Source organism: Crinia signifera, chromosome 1, assembly GCF_055691185.1.
Source record: "Crinia signifera chromosome 1, ASM5569118v1, whole genome shotgun sequence".
In the NCBI taxonomy this organism is placed as follows: domain Eukaryota; kingdom Metazoa; phylum Chordata; class Amphibia; order Anura; family Myobatrachidae; genus Crinia; species Crinia signifera.
In genome coordinates, this window is record NC_139217.1 from 88739650 (window position 1) to 88763253 (window position 23604).

At 43.7% G+C, this 23604-nt stretch overlaps 1 protein-coding gene across 1 annotated transcript in view; it reads right to left on the bottom strand.

Annotated features, from left to right (window-relative positions):
• Nucleotides 1-317: 317 nt before the first annotated feature.
• The window catches only part of PDGFRL (platelet derived growth factor receptor like), an 85107-nt gene continuing 61820 nt past the window's right edge, over nt 318-23604 (bottom strand). Inside the window, exons 3-6 of the mRNA XM_083169609.1 lie at nt 15633-15784; nt 7877-8170; nt 6083-6222; nt 318-808 (exon numbers count right to left, since the gene is read on the bottom strand). Coding sequence (XP_083025735.1) covers nt 620-808; nt 6083-6222; nt 7877-8170; nt 15633-15784 — 775 coding nt within the window. The 3' untranslated portion in view covers nt 318-619. The remainder of the gene's footprint in view (nt 809-6082; nt 6223-7876; nt 8171-15632; nt 15785-23604) is intronic.

Here is a 23604-nt window from a genome sequence, read left to right on the forward strand (position 1 = left end):
AAAGGAGGAGTTTGTTAATTTTTTGATCTTAACATTATCTTGTTACCCAACATCACCCATCCCCATTTCTTCAGATTACGTCAGCCAATATTTGCAAGCAAAACCGAAATCTGATGACACTAGCAGACAGATTCCAGCAAGTGGGAGATGAAACAGTCATTATACAGGGAAGTCTGATTCTTGTATTAAGGTGCAGAAAATACATATTAAATTGCAATTAGGAGACACAATGTAACAGTTTAAGTTAAATAGGCCATTTCCTTAACCAGAACACTACACCCTTGTGGTGCATTGGCCCAGCAACAGCTAAATAGATCTACAATGAAAAATAAGTATTTATTTTGCTTTTTAATATGAAACATGGTTAAATGGAATACTATACATAAAGTATTTGGATACAGAATTTCCTATCATTAGGATTTATTATTTGTAAAGGGAAACCTGGCCTATGAATGTTTAACCATGAGCTGGCCTCCTACGTCAGTATGTCCCACTTATCTGGAAGACTGAGTATGTCTTATCTACAGTAGTACACATGGGCTGCTTGGATGAAATGGAACGTTCTTTCTTGTAATATATACATGTGAAACCTCATTCTTGCCTGGAATGAAAGGACCATTTAAAATCTATCTACTCTGGTAGCAAGTGTCGTCTGTCCTCGGAGATTCTGTGCCTTACAAATATAGTAGCCAGCGTCAATGGTTTCAAAGTCTTCCACAGTGATGATGCTCTTTGAGATTCTGGTGGTATGTCCAATACCGCGGTTAATTAGCCTCCAGGAGTCCTGAATGTCAACTGGCCTTCCATGCTGTTTCAAAAAGAAATATACAAAGATGAAAGACACATTAAACTGTTTCCTGGTTATAAAAATATGGCTATTCATATATAATGATGGACCTAAATTATGAATGTGTTGTGCACTAATTAATATCAAGATATTTGCTCTTAAGATTAGAACGGCTTTCTAGTTTGGAAAGGTAAATACAACCAAAATCTTATTGCTTTCTGCATAAAGGCTAAATGGGTTACCCAAGGGAGTTGGCTGCATCCATTGCAAAATCTGTTTTTATTTCCCTCCCTTTGAATTTCCTTTATTTGAAGGAACAGCTATACAGTCAATACAAATAAACAACAAAGTGGTGGCCAATAAAAACGATAACCGGTTTTTAACAATAAAAATGGTACTTGTGTACTAGCACAGCGCCCATCGCATCGCAGACCATAAGGCATACGATGGTATACAATTTTAAATTGTATACCATCGCATCGTATGCCATTGTATCGCATATACAATTGTATGCGATTTAACATTGAAAAACCCATTAGGGTGCTTATACAATTTTAAAAGTGCCCCCTATAAGATAATTAACCGTGATGGGTGCTTAGTATGTTAAAAGCACCCCCACTATCAACGCCAACCCGAAGCTTAGCGAGCCCGCGAGGGGCGGCGGTTCGCGTCCTCCGACCTTTTCATACCCCCACTATCCACGTCGGCGTGGGGTTGATTTTATATAGTGTGGCAAGCGCAGCGAGCCACCCAGCCCGAAGCGTGACGAGCAGACGCGGAATACATGTAAAGTAATAAACGTCCCCTCGCGGGGATCGCTGCGCATCCACGCTTCGGGCTCGGTGGCTCGCTGCGCTCACCACACTATATTAAATTAACTCCACGGTGACATGGATAGTGGGGGTATGAAAAGGTCGGAGGACGCGTACCGCTGCGCTCGCCATGCTTCGGGTTGGCGTTCATAGTGGGGGTGCATTTAACATTGTAAGCCCCAATTAGGGTGCTTACACAATAAAAAATCGTATAGGGGGCTTATACAATTTAAAATCGCATTGCATCGGTGTGCATCGGGTGTATGGCATGCGAAGCGATTATATGTCGCACGACTTAATATCGTACCATAATTTTTTTTTAATCTAATTTCAGAAACCTTTTTAAACTTAAGCATTCTATAAGGGGTATACACACAGAGTGATCCTTTTAAGTGATTTTGACTTCATGGTCAAAATTGCTTCGAAGGTTAGTAAAAATCGCTGTCAAGGTTAACGCCCTATAATACCGCCTAGTATGAAAAAGTTGCCAGGCAGGAATATTTTGACTAGATCACTGGCTGTCTAGTCAAAATCGATGGTATTCGCTGCTGAGGGAGATATTCACTAGTTGATCTGCAATTAAATACCAACCTGTGCTGAGCGATCTATCAGGGCCAGTGGTCTACAGTGAGAATGCTGGATCTTAATTGCGGGGCGATAGTTGCACATCGCTATCACCCCTACACACGGAGCGATTTAGGGGAATTTTCTAAGCGATCTAGTGAAATCGCTTAGAAAAAACCCTGACATCGCCCCATGTGTAGGCCCCATTAGGGAGAAGGTATGTGAGGCTTCACCAATAAACGGTGTTCCAGTACATGTTCTACTTCTTTAATGTAAAGAGCTAAAGTGATGGATATCAAGGCCAAAGGTCTATGAAATACAATAAGACCAACTGTTGAAATTGTAATAAGAGAACATGGTTGGTTTGATGGATAGGTAAATTAAAACCAATCTCTTAATATAATTGTTTTATCTGCTTTTCATAGCAAAATAAATGTCTGTTTTCAATGAGGGGCTGGACAGTATGGAAGCTTAGACCATGGAGACAACTGAAATGTAATATGCCATTTCAAGTATTGTATGAACTTTCACCTCAAACTCGGCAAGCTTGGGACAATACCCCCATACTCACTAGGAACCATGTTTGTGGCCTAAAGCACTGTCTCACTAGGAACCATGTTTTTTTGTGTTTTATACCCATGTATTTAATAGCTTTTTCATTACTGACCATAATCATTTGCTTGTTGTCTATTAAACCATTCTGTTTAACATGAATTCCCAGTGACGTTGTTTTTTTTTTTGTGTGATTAAAAAGATTATGAGATATAGATTTGGGATGGGGAATGGTGGCTGTCCTGTGAAAACCAGGGTTCCTGAGAGAGTCACAGCAGGCTGCCTCAGTATACTCCAATTTCTGTTTTTTCCCTCTAAGAATTCTAAAAACTCTTCTCTTCAGCCTCAGACATTATCAGATACATACAGCAAACAAACGTCAGCCTACAGGGGTGACCTGGTTTTTTTTTATTTTTTTTCACCATCATGGGAACCTTAAGACAGCTTTGTAGCCATTAGGCACATGAGTGTGGAATGTATCTGCAGTTTGCCAGCTGTCTGCAATCATCCACAGTGTTGGCAGAGTGATGATGTAACTACAGCATGCAATGGCGGAAGAAGTGACATCACAATATGTTTGTGTGATACATGCCAAGCTGATTGCTATCATCATTAGCTTATCTTGTGCGTGGGAGTGAGGTGGTAATGGAGACCCGTTTTCTCCAGCTCCATCACATTTTGGAAGTTTTCTATTTGTACAAAATACAGCTTGTTCTTGTCAAGGACAGTCCTAACTAGATAATTAGAAAATCCTGGCAGCTTCTAAACAACATCTGGAGCAGCTGTGCTGATGATCTGTCCTATATCTGAATGACAAGTGACTCACTTTAGTGCTAATAGAACAGGTCTAATCCTTCCTGCCAGTGCATAGTTTCCTCACTGTCAGCCTTTATCATCTCAGTGACTGCACAGTATCTGCAGCAGGCGTGGATACTGGGCAGAAGAGCCGCCAACATGCCGTGCGCAGAGGGTGGGGGGTTGTACCTGCTTTATGGTTGCAAAACCGTTTTTAATTATTCTTTTTTTTTTTTCACTTTAGGATGTTATTGTGCAAGTATGAGCGTTAGAACTGGTGCATGATGGGTGATGATGGATCACTGTCTCCAGTTGCAAAGCGCAACAGAATATGCCGAGCTATATAAAAAAAACTGTTAATAAATAAATTGTGAGATGAGATTGGGGGTGACCGTATTTATTTCAGTCACAATTGTGATTTGTGAACAAAAGTAAGTAGGCCACCAGAGGGAGCTGCTAGATTCTCCTCAAATCCATTGGACACTACAGTATATGGGTATGGGGTAACCAGGGGTTAAAGTGAGGGGGGATGGTTGGATAGAGTTCCAGCGCCTGTATTTGTAGGTGGACCACGTTAAGCCCCGGGGGTAACTATATTCCATTTGAATGAGAGGCAATAGGTGTACTGTTACCTTAGCATAGGAATATTGGGCCAATTCACACCCGTTCGTACAGGTCTGAAATTGGCCCTGTTTTTGAATTTGAGGGGTACGTGCAGAGGGTGCCTGCAGGGGAAAGCCCAGAGTTGTATTGGAGCTGGACGTTTCCCTGGGAACGCAGGCGGGCCAATACCTGCTTGAGGTGGGCGGCTGACATCACATAAAAAGAAGAAAAATATCGGCGCTCTACCCAACAAACAAAGTGTCTTCTAGTTAACAAAAATGTGGGGTGTGGACCATATACACTACTGCGTACAAATATCTAAAATGTACTATATATGTATAGGTACGCAGGAGGTTCTAGCAGCGTTTATATAAGGAAATGCCCATAGAACGCACTGGAAACCATTTAAAAAAAAAAGTCGAAATAATTTATTATACTAAGATTCACTGGCCAGTGATAAGAACACACACAATATACAATTATAACAAAGTCATTGGTAGAGGAAATAAGAAAAAATAAAAATAAACAGGATTGTTAATTACTATTGTGAAACAATTCAGCATCCAAAAATAATTAAGTAGAGATTAATTCACTAATTATTTTTGGATGCTGAATTGTGTCAAAATATTAATTAACGATCCTGTTTAATTACATTTTTTATTATTTTCTCTAATAATGAATTTGTTATCATTTTATATTGTGTGTCCTTATCACTGGCCAGTGAATCTATAAATAATTTCTACTTTTTTATCCGTTGTTTCCAGCGTGTTCTAGGTGACTTTTTATTGACGTCACATGATTTGGTGATCAGTGGTGGAAATAAGTCAGTTAACACAAGCAGAGAAAAATCATTTAATGGATGGTGACATCGAATAATTTCTCTCCCCTTCTGCCGCAGGTGAGGGGGTGTGGTCTCGTACACATCCCCTCACTTGCTAGCGAGGGGAAGCGGGCATCGCGGGGGGGACGTTCCTTCGTGGGGCGACACTGACCGAGTATAGGCAGCCTAGGGAACATGTCTGAATGAGCCCCATTGTCATAACTGCTAATACTAGAGCATTAGCACTAGCAGTGCCTGCAGTATACATCTTCAGTCTGCAATGTACATCTGAAAAGCGTGCTACAGGATGCAGCCCAGCTCCTGACCATGCAATGGCCAATTCAGCTTGGTTATTATCACAAATAAAAGCCATAATCAATCCCCTCTCTGCCAATACCAACAAAGCAAGGCGGATCTCACACTCTCCCACTGCAGGTTCTCATGTGCAGCCGGAACACAGCGGCCCCTGTGCTTGAAAGGAAGATGGGTCACCGGAGGTCAGAACACAATGAGTGGAAAGGATAGTCATGGATGACAGAATTCATTTGGGTGTGTGCTATCAAACAGATATAACTGTATTGTAAGTCCAAGAACGCTTGTGCTGCACATCCTGTTTAAACTTGTATTGCAGAAATGTGCCATTGTGCAGCATTGCTTAACTATCCTGGTGCTTTGTATATGACACTTAGGTGCACTAGCATTTGTTATGTGGGCCTAATTCGGGCCTGATCAAAAGGGCGACATGAGTTTTTCACAGGTTTTTCATGTCCCGAATGTTGACATGAACACAGTCTAACACAGTGCCTGTGACAGCTGTAACCAGAGAGAGGAGGAGGGGAAATTACAGCCTCCCCGTGTGGTCTGGACCGTTCCGGTTTTTGCTATATGCCCCGACCATACAGGGAGGCTTTATTCTCCCCATCCTCCTTTCCCTGGTGACAGCTGTCACGTGAAGCACCCGGACGGACACCCCCCCCCCCCCCCCCCCCGGTTAGGGGTGTTGTCTTGGTCCAGTTTTTACCCATACCCACCATGTTGTATTGCGTGTTCATCAGCCACCTCCAGAGCACACCAACACTGCACCTAATATTATTACATGACTTGTGCATGACAGGAACTTTCCATACACATCTATGATCAGCATCTTACTTGTTGTCCAGGGTAGATCCACATAAATTCCACTTCTACATCTGGCTCTCCCAGGACAGTGCAGAATATGCTGAGGTCGCCTCCACTCCGAACCTTGTTGGCAGAAGCTGATATAGTGGCAGAGGGGGGGCCACTGGGAACTAAACATAATGGTAATATGGTTACACGCTGTAGCCAAGCATAAACTACATGACTAGTAGGAACGCACATCATGGGGTCATGGAAATAATTGTTACAGCTCCCATTCAGTCAGTTCGGTTTATTTCACTATTCTTCCTAAATTCATTTCTGTCTTTCATTAAAATGGCAGGCAGGAGCTGATTGGCTGGCTGTTTATCACTCTCCCTTTTATCACTTTTGAAGCTTAGTACATCTGGCCCTAGGAAAGCTGACATGTACATAAACACTGCCTGTGTGGTATTTACATAATGCATTATTGACTTTCCCAAATTTTGCCATTGCAGTCCAGGTTTTAAGAATATCCATGCTTGATCCCAGACGGTTAAATGAAATTGACTGTGGTATTAATTAAGTCACATGTGTTCAAGCATGAATATCCTTAAAACCTGTCTGTCTGTCCCTCCCCTTTAGAATGTAAGCTCTCATGAGCAGGGCCCTCTCCCCTTATGTGCTTTTGGGTTTGCATTGTACTGCCATTCATTATTTGTTTTCTGCTCATTTATGTGCCCTGTGGCACCATATAAATGATAATAATAATAATAATAATAATGGTTCATACAAAGAAATTAAATATACTATAATTATACTATAATAATATAATACTGCACAATAAATTGTATTTCATTACAAATTAATTCTGCTAATATCCATGAAATAGTAAATACCTTTATAAATACTATATTATAGACTGGATTAGAGATAACATCTTGGAGTTTGTTCTACAAGCAGACAAGTCCACATTCAGTATAAGGGTATGTACCAATATATCTCTGATCAGGAATCTGCAGTGTTCTTTTGTGCTAATATGCTCACTCGAGTTCCTTCAGGCTGTGGCAAGATGGCCACTGGCACTGCAGACGTGCTCTTAATGGGCCAGATATAGCAAGCTTCAAAAAGCAAAAAAATGGAGAGTGATACACTGATAAGCAGCTAGCCAATCAGCTACGACCTATCATGTTGCAGGCTGTCTTTGAAAGAAAGACATGTAGTAGCTGATTGGCTGGTTGTTTATCACTCTCCACTATCACTTTTTTGTAGCTTAATACATCTGGCCCAAAATTCCACTACATCCACTTAAAAATAAAAACAACATTCATTAACATCTGTGTGTTGTTTTTTACTCTAGGAGTGGAATATTCCACAATCTGCCCTCTAGCTGGGAGATTTGCATCATTGCCGGTAGGTGGATGGCTAGGTGGCAGACAGCTCCTGGAGACTTGTACATTCTTCCAGGAGGCCGGGAGAGCCACACTATTTTCAGGAGCCTCCCTTCAGGGAGAGACGGCGAGTACTGGATGTATGCGGCATGCCCTACCTGCTATCAGGACATGTATTCCCTAGGAATAAGCATGGCTGCTCAGGACTGCTTCTATCCCCATGCACCTGGCATAGGGTGAAGGAATAGCATATGAAAACACAATCCCTAAACAATATGAAATCTCTGGACACAGCCCAAAGGGAAGCAAATGGACTTTATGATGGCTCATGTCCTATTCACTGTAATGTTACACTGGCTGAGCATATGGTAGCTATAGAACACGTGCGACCCTTTCCTAATGACATGAAGTAGAATGACATAAATGGTTGCAGAGAATGACCAAGCTGTTCTTATACCTTCCACGTAGAGTAATTGATATTTGATAGATATTTGGGGTGCTCCCCTGGCCTCTGCTCGGCAATATACCACTCCGCTTTGGTTGGCACGTGGGTGCTGGTACACAAAACCTTTCTTCACATCATAGAGGATGTCTGTGCCGTCAGCCTTGATCAGCTCCGCTGGAAACTCCCGGTGTAGGGAGACTTTAGCCGAGGCGGTCGTCACACGACATGGGATGACTGCCGGCTTATCTGGGTGCAGGTAAACGATTTCAAAGTAACTGGAAGATGGCACAAAGAGTTCTCCTTTATCTGCAATATTAAAGAGACTCCATTTATTTTATCATGCTAATAGTTCCAGTCATTTTTCAAACACAGCCTGTAACATGGCAGTTAGGAGCTGATTGGCTGGCTGTTTATCAATCTCCATTTTAGCACTTTTTTGAAACTTTTTGAAGCTTGATACATCTGGCCCTTAGAGTATATGAAAATGCTGTAAAAACACAGAAAACTGGGTTTTTACGGCATTTTCTTTCTTAAATAATATTTTTATTGCAACATTGCATATACATTATATAACAGATGTATTATATTATATTACATTCCAATAGGGTTCAAATACACATATGTCATATTGAACTACATTTATCTGATGGGTTTTTACTGCATTTTCACTTTAGTGCATCCCGCCCTAAGAAAGTAGATCCATTTACGCATGCTTGGGATATGCAAATGAATATCCTTACAAAGAACTAAAGATCAAATGAGGTTGAGGTTTCCTATAGGATGAACCAAGTGGTGCAGCTCAATCTGACTGTATCACCAGAGCCTGCATTGTACGGAGCGGGGGGGGGGGGGGGGGTGGGTGATATCACTGACATCGGTCAGCGTCTATGACTATATCGTTCTCTCAAGGCACCGCCGATTTAGTTAGGTCCCGGGGAACGTTAAGTGTGTACGCATCATCTTAAGTCACAGACAGCAAATTAGCCTTTTTTATTAGAGCCCAAAATTCACTAAACACTTGTTGTCTGTTACAGGACATGCCAAATATAATGTTTAGTGTATATCCTACTGTACGTAACACTATAGTGTGGATGTATAATAAGCAGCCATCTGTCCATTTACGGAGCCTGGTGCCCTCGTACACCTCCTCAGGGAGATTCCATATCAGATATTTCCATTGACACATCCTGCTTATTAGTGGCTGGGGCACTGTTCTGTAACCATTTCTAATTTAGGATGTGAGCTCTGCTTGTCAGCTTCAACTGATAACAAATAGTGACGGCTCAATCTAATTTGGGAAATACTGTATATCAATTATCGTCATTTCCTCTTGCTGTTTGGTCAATAATGTATACCAAGTGTACAAAGCACTGTACAGAGCATATTTAGAGGTAGCCGCATCATACATAAATGAACAGACACATACACAGTATATTAACACTTTTTTAATAGGTAAATATGAGCGCTATTCATAATAAGAAAATTATGTGTAAGACCAAGGTGGAAACAAAAATAAAAATAAAAAAATTTAATTAAATGAAAAAATTATAAACAAGAATAGAAAATAGAAATAATAAATAAAGATAAAAACTTTTTGGCACCTGCAAAGAAAAAGTTCTAACAACTCCTTTTGGGAAAAGTGGGGTGTCCTTATTAGGAGACAAAGCTAGCCTGTCCCCACCGCTAACTGATGTTTTTAAGGTTCCGTCTCCTCATGGGAGAGATGTAGAGGGACAGATGCTTTGCGGGCAGTTGGTTAATTCCTGGCGGCTGCCTGAACCCAGAAGCAGTGAATTGGGAGCTTCTCAATGCGCACAAGGCAGCGAGGGTCTCCCTAGATTTTCTCCAACCGCCAAAGGAACACGTTTTGTGCATTGGATGCACTTATTTATATGTTGCCACAGATAATATTTAGCCATTCACATCAGTCCTTGGTCCAGTGGAGCTTGTAATCTCTATTCCCTACCACATGCACACATGTATACACATTAGGGTTCCTTATTTTGTCAGAAGCCAAATGACCTATCAATGTGTTTTTGGTTTGTGAGAGGAACCCCACATAAAATGGGAGTACATACAAACCCCACACAGATAATACCTTTGTAGGAATTAAACCCAATACTTTAGCACTGTGATGCAGCAACCTACCCATTGCACTCCTAACATTTCTTTTTTTATAAGCAGCAATATCAGATCAGTTATCAGTGGCATACTGCAGTGTGACTCTATTTCCACCCCTTTTTCTTCCAATCCAACACAGTGGGTGGGGTGTAATGCTGCCCTTATTCAACAGCAGTGTGGGATGCCAGCCACACTCTGACATTTTTTTAAAGGGGCAATAATTTACAATGCAAAACCAAGCCTTGTAAGTGATTGCCCCTTTAAAAAATCAGATTTCGCCAAGCATTCCGCACTGCAGCCGAACTCAGGCAGCATTACATTTCACCCACTATGTGAGTTGCAATTTATTTAATAATGCAGAATTGTTGTCATGTTTGGAATATGGGCAGCGAGAGAAACACCGCCACCACTGTCATCAATGGCACCCACTGCAGAATTGCAGGAGAGGTCAGAAAATCCCTCTCTTGGGGGTTTTCCCTACTGCCCACCTCCTCTGATACCTCCTCCCCCTCTGTCCCAAGCATTGTACTTCTCCTGTCCATGACACCTACTGAATTTGTCACTAAATCACACAGGTGGATCACACCCCTGGGAAGGCTTTGTCACCAGGGGGTGTGGTCATATCCTCAGCATGGTACCTCAAACTTTGAATTTTGGGCTGTCCAGCTAAGCACACTTACACTGTCTTATTTCCCCTTCTTACACATGCCCTCAGCAACAAGATACCCATATAAATTTGGATGCAACATAGTGACAATCCAGTTATCCACAATGTGGTGTCTCTGAACAGTAAATCAACGATATTTGATTGAGAATAGTGTTCATTCTAGCACCCGGCATCTTTAAAAACCCATGCAGTTCCTATTCCCTGCCTGGGGTGTCGCTGTCTGTTGTGGTGTTTCTAGCACAGGTCTGGTTTGCATATCAGTGCTGATATACACGCCACACTGTGCTAGAAGCACTACAGCAGACAGCGACACCCCAGGCAGGGAAGAGGAACTGCATGGGTTTTCAAAGATGGCGGGTGCTAGAATGAACACTAGAGAACATTGCTTGTTTTACCACACATCCCTATAAGGGTGCAAGCAGAGCTTGTGCAACCTGCTGAACAGTCCCTGCAAAGCACGGCGCTCTCTGCACTCTGCTATTCTGCTGTTACTTACTACTGGCTGCTGCTGCATCTGTCACACTGTTTTATAGGCAGCGGTGCCAGTAAGGTGAAGCAAGGATCTCATGTCAGGTCTCTCTGGCTCCCTCATCTCTCCGCCAACAGTGCCGTAGCTTAAAGTGGCAGATGCAGCTCTTCAGTCTCTCACTGATATCCTGAGTAAGTCACACTCCTTCCTCTTTCCCCTCTTCTCCTGTGGACATAACAAATTTGTACTGCAATCAGATCTGAATAAGGGCCAATGTGTGGCACTACTACGGTATACCCTCCAACGTGACCCATTCCACTAGGTACAAAATGCTTTGTTGATGGACCTTGTTGCCAGTGTCAGGGGCAAACGCAGGATTTTCAGAAGGGGGTTTCCAGAGGGGCGGTGCAAAGCGCCGGAGATGGACACTTAGGTGACCCAGTATATGCCGGGTCAGTTAAAGTATTAAAGATAGACAAAATGTATATAAATAATAATAATAATAAAATATATATATATATATATACATATACATATATATATTCATATAGGGGCGTCAACAGCAGTGTAGACCTCTGGGCATAGCAATGTATTGGGGCACCTACCGATCCTCCAGTGATAGGGGTGGGGGGAAGCTTTGATTTCCCGCGGGTGGTAGGGGGTATTTTATCAACCGCTCAGCATGTAGGGCCTGGATCAGTAATTTCCACTTATTACCCCTTTACTGCACAGATGGTGGGAGATGGGGTGGGAGAAGGGGGCCTTGGGCTGAATGAAGGGGCCCTGATACATAACTTCCAGGGTGGAAGAGGATGTTTAATATGCAGAGGAGGGGTGTATAGTGGAGTGGGCTTATTATTCATCATTTTCTGGTGGGAGGACAGTTTGCTTGACTGAAGATATCTCCAGTTCTCAGAAATAGATTTCTTAGATTTTAATGGAATTAAAAGCTAGATAATCCCACCTACCAAATGGTACTGGGGACTAGGGGATCAGAGTTCAGGAGGCAGAGCAATCTGCCAACGAGTATATAAAACTACGTACCAGGTGTGTGGAGCTGGAGCAGTAACCAGCAGCTGGAAGGCTGATATCTCTGGTGCTGGGAACAGTAGAGACAAGCTGCCAGACAGACAGAACCTGAAATATCTGCCTGGAAAAGCAATTAACAGGCTTGGATGGGGACCACTGCTTTGAAGTAAGATATCTCCGGTTCCCAAGGGCCGATTTTTAAAATTCTTGTACCCATGGAAAGAGGGGATCCTCAGCTTTCAGACGAGGGCCCTTAGACTCCTGGGGGGGTTTCTGGGTACTCAGAAACCCCCCCTGCGTGCGCTACTGAGTGTCAGTTGCAGATGTGGGGCATAAGCATAGTCAAAATTCAAGCAAGTCCTTGCTGGTGATGTTTGGCAGTGGGAGTGGCTCCAGTGCTCCACTATTTGAATTTTGTACTGTGCTGCAGCCTCACCTCTACAACTGCCACTGGTAAGGAAATCCAGGAACGGAACATTTTGTAAAAAGGAATGAACTTACATAGTTCATACCTGCAACTTTTCAGATGTGCTCACCAGGACAAGGACCTAGCTAAGCGTGATGGGGCATGACCTCCAGTGCAACGCCGAGCCAGAGATCCATGCCCCCATTTTGGTCATGCTGGGGGCTTGCCCAGGGGATCGGCTTGACTAATGCACTTGTGGCTGAATGGGTGTTTATCACAGCAGCAGTCATGGGGCAAAATATAGGGGAAAGACTTTCCAGAAGAATGGATGCTGTTATAAGAGCAAATGAGGGACCAATTTGATATAATGGCCATGTTTTTGGAATGAAATGTTCAGCAAGCACATACAGTATGGGTGTGATATTCTGGTGGTATTCTCACTACATAATGTTAATACATAACAAGTGTGAGTAGTTAAAGTTCCCCACCAGCAGTAAAGTCAATATTAATAAGTTAATGCATCCGGCAGCAGCTAATCCGATCTTACTAATAATTATTCTGCAAACAGCTACTGTTCTGATCCCGCCTGATCCTGATCTCCAGCTTCCGTGAGTGCAAAAGTACAATGGGCAGCATTGTATCTTCCATATACAGTAGCCCTTATCCTTCTGGAGCAGGAGCCTTAGCAAACACAAGCTAGAATCTTAATCACACAGCAACAACTGGCAGATTTCTTCCCGGAATACACATTATTACCTTTCCATGTGCCTTATTTTGGTTCATTTTTTCTGACAAAATCCTTCTTAGATGGACAAAACCATGTGCACTGCAGGGGGGGCAGATGTAACATGTGCAGAGATAATTAGATTTGGGTGAGTAATTTTGTTTCTGTGCAGGGTAAATACTGACTGCTTTATTTTTACACTGCAATATAGATCTCACTTTGAAGTAAAACCCCACCCAAATCTAATTCTCTCTGCACATGTTACATCTGCCCCACCTGCAGTGCACATGGTTTTGCCCATCTAAGAAGGATTTTGTCAGAAAGAATGAACCAAAATAAGGCCCCATGTCCGGAGTGTACAGTGTAAATCAGGGTTTCCATACTCCAGTCATCAGTTTAGTGTATCGTCTCCCCAGTACCCAAAGTAAGTGGTTCTCAAGCATATGGGAGGCTGACCACTGATATTTGGTACCCTGGGTTCCAGCGCAGCTTTCTCTCACACCCCCCGCTACCTAATTCCTAAACTCCCCCAGCCTGACTTCCTCCCACAGCCTAACTCACGCCTTCATCAGGAGCTCCTGATGAAGACATGAGTTAGCGTAGAAACGCGTTGAGCACCATCCAGCACCTCTCCACCGCACCCCAATTTGCCTCTTAGCACATTACCAAGACTGCACCATATCCTGCACCTTATTCCGGACCAGTTCTACCATCGTTTCCAGGACTTTTTCATTTCAGCAGTTTCCAGCAGTGTCATGCAAGGTATGCATATACCAAAAGGACTGCCCATAACAAATCTGGGCATTTATCCGGATTAGGACATAACCCATGCAGCTACATAATTAAGGAGACTTTTCAACATCCCCCAGTCTCCATCTTGTAAATATAACGTGCTGGTGCATTTATATCTTGTGGAGCCCATTCCCAACAGAGAGCTTCTGTCTAATTACATTAATTGTTTTTATTATATGCCTTTTATTGTTTATTATGAGAGCTCTCAGTAAATTATACTTTTTGTCATAATAAATGTTATAAAATTATTCACATGTGGTAGTGTATACTTTTTTTAGTTACAAACCTAGCGCTGTACATCCATATACTTCTCACTGTCACAGGAAGCAGGGGAGGACAGCGGAACGGAGGAGCTATAGCGGGAGATCTGGGGGCGGAGCAACACATACAGAAGGAATTGCACTGTGTGCAGAGAGGAAGCTTCTGAGCTGCAGCCTGCTGTGTTACCTGAGGGGAGAGAAGACCGGCCAGGGGGATCGGGCTGCAGAGCTTTCTCCTCCCCTGCTGTAGCTTGCTGCTGCCTGTCAGCTGTTTGACAGGAGCAGCAGGGAGAGCGCTTGTCCCGGCTGTTGCCTGCAGAGAGTGCTAAGCAGCCAGCACCAACTCTGTGTGCAGACCTTTTCTTCTCAGTGCACCCAGCAGACCCCGCAGACCCTGGCTCCTCCAAGCAAAGGCGGGGTCTGCCACAGCATAGCTACGACACTGCCTGCAGCCTATCTTCCCCCTGGCACCTAATGTGTCCGGATTAAAAGAAGTTCCAGAAAATCGGTGGCCAACCTGTATTAACACTCTATCAATAACAAGTGTAATCTAGGCTCTAGGTCAGTGGTTCCCTGTATGTGTGTGTGCAAAGGTGCCTTGAATTGGTGGTCCAGGACCAAATCAAACCATGGGCCAGATGCACTAAGCTTCAAAAGTGATAAAATAGAGAGTGATAAACAACCAAACAATCACCTGACATTTTTCAAACACAGTCTGTGACATGGCAGGTAGGAGCTGATTGGCTAGTGGTTTATCACTCTCCATTTTATCACTTTTAAAGCTTAGTGCATCTGGACCCAATTCTGTTCAATTTAATAAGCAAATCCAGAGATGGTGGCTACCAGTCTTGTTGCTCGTCACATAACTGAATCTAAGGATGACACATAAAAACAATTTAGTTGATTTTATATTTTTTCTAAATAGCTTAGAACCTGATGGAGCTTGAAAGATGCTGCAAAGAGGAACTGCCCAAAGATAGGTGTGCCAAGCTTGTGGCATCATATTCAAATATACTTGAGGCTGTAATTACTGCCAAAGGTGCATCAACCAAATATTGACCAAAGGCTGTGAAAACTTACAGTATGTAAATGTGACTTGTTATTTTTTTATTTTTAATAAATTTGCAAAAATCTCAAAAGCCTTTTTTCACAATTTTGAGGGAAAACATTAATTTATTCCATTTTTGAAATAAGGTTGTAACATAACAAATTGTGGAAAAAGTGAAGTGCTGTGAATACTTTCCAGATGCACTGTATATTAATCTTTCACCAACAGGGTAAACTGAGCTGAGTTTGTTACCTGTGAAGAAAATGTACGTGGATCCAGTCTTAGATTCATCCTTTTTGCAACCGGTGCTGTCACAGAGCTGGCCCCAGCAGCTAAACTCCCCTGTATCTGCAGCAGAGGAATTCATCAGGATCAGCTGCCCATATCTGTCAAGCTGTTTAATTCTAGAGAGGAGACAAAGCACAGTACACTGTTCAGTTCCAAAGAGCTATCCCATCCTGTAACCTCGCAGTGTTATCTCAGCCTGTAGCCTCACAGTGCTATCCCATCGTGTAATATTGCAGTGCTATCCCATCCTGTAACCTTGCATGACTATCCCCCCATCCTATAACCTCACAGTCCTATCCCATCGTGTAACCTCGTAGTGTTATCTCAGCCTGTAACCTCACAGTGCTATCCCATCGTGTAATCTTGCAGTGCTATCCCATCCTGTAACCTTGCAGTGCTATCCCATCCTGTACACTTGCAGTGCTATCCCATCCTATAACCTCACAGTCCTATCCCATCCTGTACACTTGCAGTGCTATCCCATCGTGTAATCTTGCAGTGCTATCCCATCCTGTAACCTTGCAGTGCTATCCCATCCTATAACCTCACAGTCCTATCCCATCCTGTACACTTGCAGTGCTATCCCATCTTGTAACCTCGCAGTCCTATCTCATCCGGTAACCCATACTTCCCTACTTTTGAAAACTAGTTTCAGGGAGATTATAGTTGGTAATATAGATTTACATAGCACCCCATTGTGGGGGCATGTCATGTTTTACCCAATGGGCGTGTCTAGTTCCATATCTGGAGAGAATGTGAAAAGAGATTGTGAACGCGGCACCTAGAAGCTTGGGTGTGTACTGCTACACCTGAGAGGAATCTTATAAAATTACTTATATCCAAATGTAGATGAGCCCCAAAGCAGTAAGCTACTATACTTAGTAAAGTGCTGGGAAATGGTGCTGATGATTCAATGTAAATCTCTCATTCCCTTTTCTCCACCAAAATGTAACAGTGTAATGTGGGCTAGGTGAAATGAGGGAGATTGCTACACAAATGAGGGAGAGAGGGTGAGTGCTGCTTTTCAGGGAGTCTCCTGCAGAATGCAGGAGGGTAGGCAACTATGCTGTAACCTCGCAGACCTATCTCATCCTGTAACCTCGCAGTGCCATATCCCAGTCAGATGGAGCACCTCTCCGCAGGCAATCACCAGTGGGGACATTCTGGTGATCCCTACCCGTGAACGAGAGGTGCTCAATCTGAATATGCGATGCGATGTGATCTAGTACAGAACACATGCAGTACAAAGCATACCGTGTGTGGGCACCTTAAGGTTGGGTAGGAAAATTTGCGCAAAATTGCTTGCAAAGTCATATACAACAGCAATAGAAAAACAAAGGGATTTCATCAGTGCCACAATTGCAGATCCTTTAACGAACAAACCAATACTTCAACAAAACCGATTAACCTTTTCATATACACACAAACCAAGAAAGTGTACAAGATTAACTAATACAGGTTGAGTATCCCTTATCCAAATATTCAAATAATCAGTTATCCAATTATCCCTTTTCCAAATTATTCCGAAAACCATACATTTTAGAAAGTGGAAAAAAATAATTCTTGCTAAAAGCACAACTGGGGACATTTGTACCTGCACTACTGAGGACATCATATGTAACTGGCACTACTGGGGGCATGATTAGAGCCAGATTAAGGTCTAAATGGGCCTGGAGCTGAAAATGATCAAGGGCCTATTATGCGCAATAATAGGGGTTGTGGCCAGCACTTTATAATGTGGGGGGCGTGACCAGTGTTCTGGTTGGGTGGTCTGCTCATGGGTGTGTCTGTATTTGTGTAAATACTTTCAACTAATTATATATGCCTGGAAAAGGCAGGGGGCTGGCATAGGAAAAATGCAGGGAGATATATTGGCGGGTGACCTCCAAAGGTGCACCCGCAGGATGCCGATGTCCTAAAATACTTGCGGGGTGAGGCGGCACTCCAGTCATAAAAAAATACTGAAAACCCAAACTTGGTAGACAATATGTCAGCACCTTTTATGTGGTAACCTAAATTTACCACACCATATACACCTTATACAAATCATGCAACACAATAGTAACCCCTTATACTGTACTTGCTTCTTACATATTATGCCACATGGAATGAGACAAAATTCACACCGACTGAGCAAAAATTTACACTATGGCACACAGACTGAGTCAAAATTCACGTTACGCCACACAGATTAAGGCGAAATTCACATTTTTCCACATGGATTGAGCCAAAATACACACTATACCAGGCATGTCCAAACAGTGGCCCTCCAGCTGTTGTGAAACTACACGTCCCAGCAAGCCTTGACATAGTTTTAGCATTCCCTAATTGCAAAACTGTGGCAATGCATGATGGGACTTGTAGTTTCACAGCTGGAGGGCCATAGTTTGGACATGCCGGCACTATACCAAACAGATTGAGCAATAATGCACAATATGGCGCACATTAAAAATTTACACCATAATGCCCATTACATGTTAAGCCTCACACCATAATCTCCATTACGTATTATGCCAAACACCATAATGCCTATTAAAAATGATGCTTACCTACATGTTCATTGCCAGGGGTTCCATGTTCATTGCCAGGGGTTCCATGCTCATTGCCAGGGGTTCCATGCTCGTTGCCATGTGGGATTACATGCTCAATGCCAAGGGGGAATACATGCTCGCGGTAACTGGGGGACAGTCGCCGCCGGGCAGAACTGACAGCCATTAACAGCCGGGCAGAGAGCAGGGGGCTGCCCGGCTGTATTCAGAGCACTGCATGTCCCGGCTTTTTGAAATAATACCCCTTTCATACCAGAAAAAGCAGGGAATATGGTCCCAGGATCATGCAGGGACATTCTCGGACTGGCCCCTTTTCACCAGCCTAGTCCCTGCATTTTCTGGTGTGAGGGAGAGAGAAAACCACCCCCGCCCCCCTTTAAACAACCAGCTATATCTTCGGAACCAACTGACCCATTTACATGTAGCCTTCGAATAATTTTGGTCCCGTGAAACTGGGCCGTTTGGTTCTAGAGAAATCTGTCCTCAAACAACATGAACAGCCATGAAATTAAATTTCAGAAATGAAAAAAAAAAATAGTTTTACCTGCAATATCTCTAGAACCAATGAACCCATATGGGCCAGGTATCAGATTGAAGGCCCAGCGATTTGGGTTCGACTGAGATCAACCTCAAGTTTCTGTGATGGCGAAGGGGGAACTGGCAGCCGTTGGAACCGGGTGGAGTTCGGAATTAGCGGGTCCCATGTTATCCTATAGGGAAAAACGTTCCAGGTTTGCCTGGCGGTATCTCCGGTTCCCGGGGGGCTAGCGACGCGGGGCTGGTCTCGTTGGAAAGCCCTGACCCTCAGCTACAAAATGGGCCTATTTGGAGAGTGGGCCTGGAGCTATAGCTCCATCAGGCCCATTGTTAATCCGGCTCTGGGCATGATATGTAACAACACTACTGAGGACTTCATATGTAACTGACACTACTGAGGACATGATATGTAACTGGCACTACTGAGGACATGATATGTAACTGGCACTACTGGGGGGCATGATATGTAACTGGCACTACTGAGGACATGATATGTAACTGGCACTACTGGGGACATGATATGTAACTGGCAGTACTGGGGACATGATATGTAACTAGCACTACTGGGGACATCTGTACCTGCACTACTGAGGACATGATATGTAACTGGCACTACTGGGAACATCTGTAACAGCACTACTGAGCACATGATATGTAACTGGCAATACTGAGGACATGATATGTAACTGGCACCACTGGGGACATCTTTAACAGCACTACTGGGGGCATGATATGTAACTGGCACGGATTCAGTATGAAATCCCGGCGGTCGGGATCCCGGCGGTCAAAATCCCGACGCCGGAATCCCGACCGCCGAAATACTGACAAGGGGGGGACGTGGATCGCCCCCCCTTGCGGGCTCGCTGCGCTCGCCACGCAGCGGGCCCGGTGCCTCGCTACGCTTGGCACGCTAATTTATTCTCCCTCCAGGGGTGTCGTGGACACCCACGGAGGGAGAAACTGTCGGGATTTCGGCGGTCGGGATTCTGAACGCCGGGATCCCGACCGCCGGGATTTAAACTGCATCCCACTGGCACCACTGGGGAAATCTGTAACAGCACTACTGAGGACATGATATGTAACTGGCACTACTGGGGACATCTGTAAGAGAACTACTGAGGACATGATATGTAACTGGCACTACTGGGGACATGATATGTAGCTGGCACTAAATATGTGCAAGAAAATGATTGCTTGACATTCACATTCCGTACCTGAGACAGTACACAAACTTTGTTTCATGTTTTGAAACCTTGTTTTATGCAAAAATAAAATATATTTGTGTGCATTTCATGTGTTTGATGTATTAGTACAACATAAATGCAAGATACCTCAAGATACATCATTGAAATATAAAAATATGGAATATACCGTTTTCCAAAATTCTTCTGGTCCCGAGTATTTTTCATATGGGATACTCAACCTGTACATTTCTTGTGATATGAAAGGAGTAATTTCTTTAATAAAAATGCCCATGTGGGCAACCGTATGTGGGGGCAGACGAAAAGGAAAATGAAATTATGCAGAACATCTCTACAATAAAAAAAGAGCCTAACTACCCAGAATAACATTCCAGTAACCCTTAGGGCATCCAATTCATTGGAATCAGGAAGGTCCAAAAACATTGGAGAGGTGGCGATCATACACCACAGCCGAATACCTCTAATATCAATGAAAAATGATCCTTTCATGCAATTTAAATGAAAGCGAGCACCTTATCTGTTTAATGACTTATACATAGTTACTCTGAGATGCAATAGCAACTCCAACTCCCTTTAGTCTAATTAAAAGACATTTATATCTAGGCAGAATTTTTTTTTTGTAAATTAACATGTTAAGAATTCTTTTGGGGCCATTTACATTTCCAGTTTAAACACAAATTAATGAAACTCATAGCAGTGTCTCTTGCCAATTAGCAATTCCCCCACTGTACATACTTTACTTACATCTGGATGATTGACATGACATATGATCAGCAACAGTAGACACTCACCAGCCCGGGACAAGGAACACTTACCACAGTCCACAGCAGACCTACACCACACTTATCCGACCAGTGAGATGTTCTAGAAGAATATCTGTTACTGCTATGCTAAATATATTCACAATATGAGTAAGCGCAGTGCGAACACTGTGGACGCGCAGTCATCTGGAAATCGTCCTGAATACACATTCTCTAGTTAGTGATCAATGCTGAATTAGGCCCATTGATTCATTTGATGGAGTAATAGTTGGCGCCAGGGAGAAATTCATTCTCAGATATATACATCATGCCAAGCCCAATGCCTAGGAAATAAGGAGCCGATTTTTCACCATAACACATCGTTAACGACCCTCTCCCTCGTCCAGCATATTCAGGCAAGGGAGGCCCTCATTAACGACAACCATGCAACCATCACTTCGGAGCTGGTATCGGCAAGTGTGTATGCACTTGCCAATGCCGGCACCCCACACTGGGTCCATGCCATCACCGATATTGGCGTTGGGGGAGTCGCCTAGTGTGTATGTGGCTTTAGAAAATAGGATAATAGATAAATATAGCATAAAGTAATAATAGGTTGGACTCGAGGGACTGACATCTTTTTTCAACCTTACAAACTATGTAACTATGTTATCTACTGTAGCATTGTTTCATACTCTCCTGAAAATTGGATGGCAAGTAGGCAAGTCTCCAGCATCTAGCCCCCCCCTCCCTCCAGTCGTTCACCTCCACACCCTAGCTCCATCTGCCGAGAAGGGAGAAGACGGTGTGCGATGGCGCGAGACGCTTTAAATTGTGGCATCTTAGCCCAGCCCCCCTCTTTACAATGCTGGTAATGTGGGGGCAGGATGGCTGCTCCCAGGGAACAGCCTGTAAGTAGGCAAGTATGTGCTGTAGATTTGTGTGCTATAGACACAACAAACAACAATACTGTGCTAAGCATTTTATAGGATGTAACACAATATATGAAAACCCATCCAAATTTAAAAACATTACTTAATAAAATAGCTGACAGCATCTCCATGTATATAATTAGGTCAGAAAAATAAAGTCTGATTCATTTGTGTAATATGTCCTCTTATTGTACACATTATGCAATGATGTTGTAATGTACTGGAAGATTGCTTCCAGGCAGTGCGCACACATACCAGCCATACCATTCAGGTTATAGATGGTAGGGCTTGTTGGGAAATGCTTTCCCGGTTAGTGATGTCAGAAATGCTCTTTGAAAATAGAAATTATGATTTTTGAAATTATGATTTTAAAATAGATTTTTTGGTACTTGTGCATTATAGCGGCGCCCCCGATGTGCATCGCGTGATATTTATATCGCATCGCATCGCATGGCATGCATCGCGTAGCATGCGACGCGATTTTTGCCCCCTATGCGATGAAAGATCGTATAAGCACCATAAAGGGTGCTTTTAAGCACCCTAATGGGTGCTTACAATGTGAAATGCACCCCCACGCCATCCCCCACCCCACCCCACTATAAACGTGAACCCGAAGCGCGGCGAGCGCAGCGAGCCCGCGAGGGGCGGCGGTACGCGTCCTCCGACCTTTTCATACCCCCACTATCCACGTCGGCGTGGAGTTGAGAATAGAAAGTGTGGCGAGCGCAGCGAGCCACCAAGCCCGAAGCGTGGCGAGCGGACACGGATACCTTCACAGGTATCGGAGTCCCCTCGCGGGCTTTGCAGTTATCCGCGTCCCCTCGCGGGGCTCGCTGCGCTCGGCACGCTTCGGGCTCGGAGGCTCGCTGCGCTCGCCACACTTTCTATTCTCAACTCCACGCCGACGTGGATAGTGGGGGTATGAAAAGGTCGGAGGACGCACACCGCCGCCCCTCGCGGGCTCGCTGCGCTCGCCACGCTTCAGGTTCACGTTTATAGTGGGGGGAGGGGGTGGCGTGGGGGTGCATTTCACATTGTAAGCACCCATTAGGGTCGCATCGCATTGTGTATGGCATTGTATGCCATGTACAATGTCGTACAATTTTAAAATTGTACGACATTGTACAGCATCGCAATATCGCATCGCATACCATCGTATGCCTTATGGTATGCGATGCGATGGGCGCCGCCAAAATACACAAGTACCGATTTTTTTTTTATTATTGGGGAAAAATATAATAGATCCAGAGACCAGAGAACACATACAGGGCGGGATGTTCTATCATCCGCAGCCCCCCTCCACCGGGCTTCGCATACTTAATGCTCGCATATGCTGTAACGTATGCGATCAGTAACACAGGGGACAGCTCTTGCGATAAGAGCTGTCCTTTGTGATGCGGCGCCGGCGCTGGACTTCCGGGTCTGAGGCACCTAGATATGGGGTGCCCTTGGGCAGCTGCCCATTGAGCCCATGGGCGGTATTCAATGAGCCGGAATCGCCAAGTTTTATGGCGATTCCGGGGTTTTTTCGTGGCTGACGGTGATTTTTGGAGCTCCAAATGCGAATCACCGTATTCAATGAGCTAGAATCGCCGTTGACGACCGGTGAATGAAGCTGCAATCGCCAAATGTTTTCCTGTACAAATCGCCGTTTTTTGTGTATAGGATTTTTCATGGGGAATCGACGGTAGTTGAGGGGAATCGCCAAAAGTGTATTCAATGTGAAGTTGGCGATTCCTTTTTCTTCTTTCATATCGCCGTTCCTCTCCGAGTGCCCCTCGTCATCTTTTTATGGTGAACTTTTATAGGAACATGTGAAATAATTGGTTTTAAGTGCTCTATTTAACTATGCAAGTCTAATGTATTATTATTTGCTGCCCTTGTGTGATGTCATGGTCGTAGAAGTGCTATACAAATATATATTTAATTTTTTCAGGTATTTTTTTTTTCTCCCACAAAGCACTGTTCTTACCCAT